This window comes from Engraulis encrasicolus, chromosome 3 (assembly GCF_034702125.1).
Source record: "Engraulis encrasicolus isolate BLACKSEA-1 chromosome 3, IST_EnEncr_1.0, whole genome shotgun sequence".
NCBI classification, from domain to species: domain Eukaryota; kingdom Metazoa; phylum Chordata; class Actinopteri; order Clupeiformes; family Engraulidae; genus Engraulis; species Engraulis encrasicolus.
In genome coordinates this window covers 333,412-335,911 of record NC_085859.1, presented here as the reverse complement: position 1 = coordinate 335,911, position 2,500 = coordinate 333,412, and the positions used below count along the sequence as shown (strand labels likewise).

General features: G+C 47.8%; 1 protein-coding gene across 1 annotated transcript in view; it reads right to left on the bottom strand.

Moving 5' to 3' along the window:
• specc1la (sperm antigen with calponin homology and coiled-coil domains 1-like a) overlaps positions 1–2,500 on the bottom strand; it is a 53,292-nt gene that overhangs the window by 40,545 nt on the left and 10,247 nt on the right. Inside the window, exon 7 of the mRNA XM_063195801.1 lies at positions 2,217–2,292. Coding sequence (XP_063051871.1) covers positions 2,217–2,292 — 76 coding nt within the window. The remainder of the gene's footprint in view (positions 1–2,216; positions 2,293–2,500) is intronic.

The window sequence follows — 2,500 nt, the reverse complement described above, 5'->3', positions numbered from 1 at the left end:
CACCACACACACACACACACACACACACCTTCAGTCAGGCACGCCACCTTCACACACACACACCTGATGACAGACACACACACACACGCCATCCGTTAGGCACGCCACCTTCACACACACCTGATCACACACACACACCTGATCACACACACACACAGACACGTTAGGCACGCCGGACAAAGTGATCGGACAAGTTTTCATCTTCCGGATATTTGAATAACATGCCGGTCAAATAGGCTATTTCACACTATTCTCACTTGCATGACCTGCACAAGACCCCAACAATTTTGTTAAATGCCGTAAGATCAGACAGACACATTGGCTGTCCGTCACTCCACGGCAATACAGCTTTCGGCACCAACTCTTCAATGCGCTCACGATTCCACAGCACGCGCACCTCTCTCTCAGTCACACATCGTCTCTATCATAGTCTACATAACAAACCGGCAGTGGGAAACAACGATTACAATGCCACAATTTAATTTCCCCAAACCGTGTAAGCGCACTGCGAACAAGTGAACAGTGCAAGTGAATTTTAATATAATGTCAGCTCAGCTGGGGAATGGGGGGGAGATCGAGCATCCGAAGCGCGAGCAAGCAGACGGCTCTGAAGCGTCCCATTTGACGTGCTGCTGGAGCCATTCACAAGCCTAGAGCTGCACAACACAACTTCTCGTTCAAACTTTGATATTTTTCCCTCGAGATGATCGCCTAGGCTACCACACGCACAATCTCGGCAGAAAGCAGCTGGGAAAGCCATCAAATGCGCTTATGTAAAGGCATTGCCCCATCCGAATTTAAGCTACCATTTTCCAACTGTTTTTGCAATGAAAGCGCAGTTACCCCCGACCAGCAAACTAACAAACTACTACTGCTACAAACAAACTGGCTAAGAACTGCTCATTGGGATCAATCTCGAGGAAGTCACAGTGAACTTGTGAAACGCATGTTTACACAATGGCTGAGACGAAGGGAAATAGAAAGCTAACACAAATGAGCCATGACCTGAATCTGCAATTATTATGGCAGCAGGCAAGCTAGAACTAGATAGCTAGCGAGCTGCTAATAGACAACATTTGCCTACCTGAACTGAGTTCTTACGCGTGTCACTACTTTGTATCTTGTCTTCATTTCTGAAAGTATTTCCATTTGGGGGCAGCAATAGTCCAACTGATGTGTTGAAAACAAGACCAGCCATCTTATTTCATTACTGGATTATTACACGGTCACTGTTTGTTTATCACTCTTCTCATGAGAAGCTCTAGCTGTCAGCTGTCAAGAATCTGACCGTCAAACTCAATTGGTCGACAGGAATCACATTTTTCTTATTTTCCTTTAAAAACTAAGCCATGATTGGCGGTTTATCTACATTTCGAGGACGCAGCTGTGTGCGGCCAAGAAGAGAAAAAAGATTTTAGATAGAGGGATACGGCTATTATGAATTTCAAACGGACACTTTGACCGGTGAGATTTTTTTTCTCATACATTCAATTTTTTTTCCAGCCAATGACCGGTAATTACCGGACAACGGAATGTCTGACACACGCACACACACCACACCATCAGTCAGGCACGCCACCTTCACACACACACACCTAATGAGACAGACACACACACACACACCATCCGTCAGACACGCCACCTTCACACACACCTGCAACACACACACACATGCAACAAACACACACACACATGCAACATACACACACACACACCTGCAACAAACACACACACACAACAAACACACACACACCTGCAAAACACACACACACAACAAACACACACACACCTGCAAAACACACACCTGCAACAAACACACACACACCTGCAACAAAACACACACACACAACAAACACACACACACCTGCAACAAACACACACACACATGCAACAAACACACACACACCTGCAACACACACACACACACCTGCAACAAACACACGCACACAACAAACACACACACACCTGCAACACACACACACACACCTGCAACAAACACACACACACAACAAACACACACACACCTGCAAAACACACACCTGCAACAAACACACACACACCTGCAAAACACACACACACACCTGCAACACACACACACACCTGCAAAACATGGACACCACACTCTTGTCTCACACCCCTGTCACCACCCCACCCCCCCCACCCCCCCCCCCCCCAGTCTCCTCACCACAAGCCCCCCCCACTCTCTCTCTCCTCACCGTCGGACTCTTCTGATGAGGAGCATCCTGATGGAGCATCCAGAGCGTCATCACTGGAGGTCACACCCTGGTACACCTGCAACACACACACACACACACACACACACACACACACACACACACACACACACACACACACAGAGTTATCACTGGAGGTCACACCCTGGTACACCTGCAACACACACACACACACGGGCACGCGCGCACACACACACACACACACACACACACAGAGTTATTATCACTGGAGGTCACACCCTGGTACACCTGCAACACACACACAC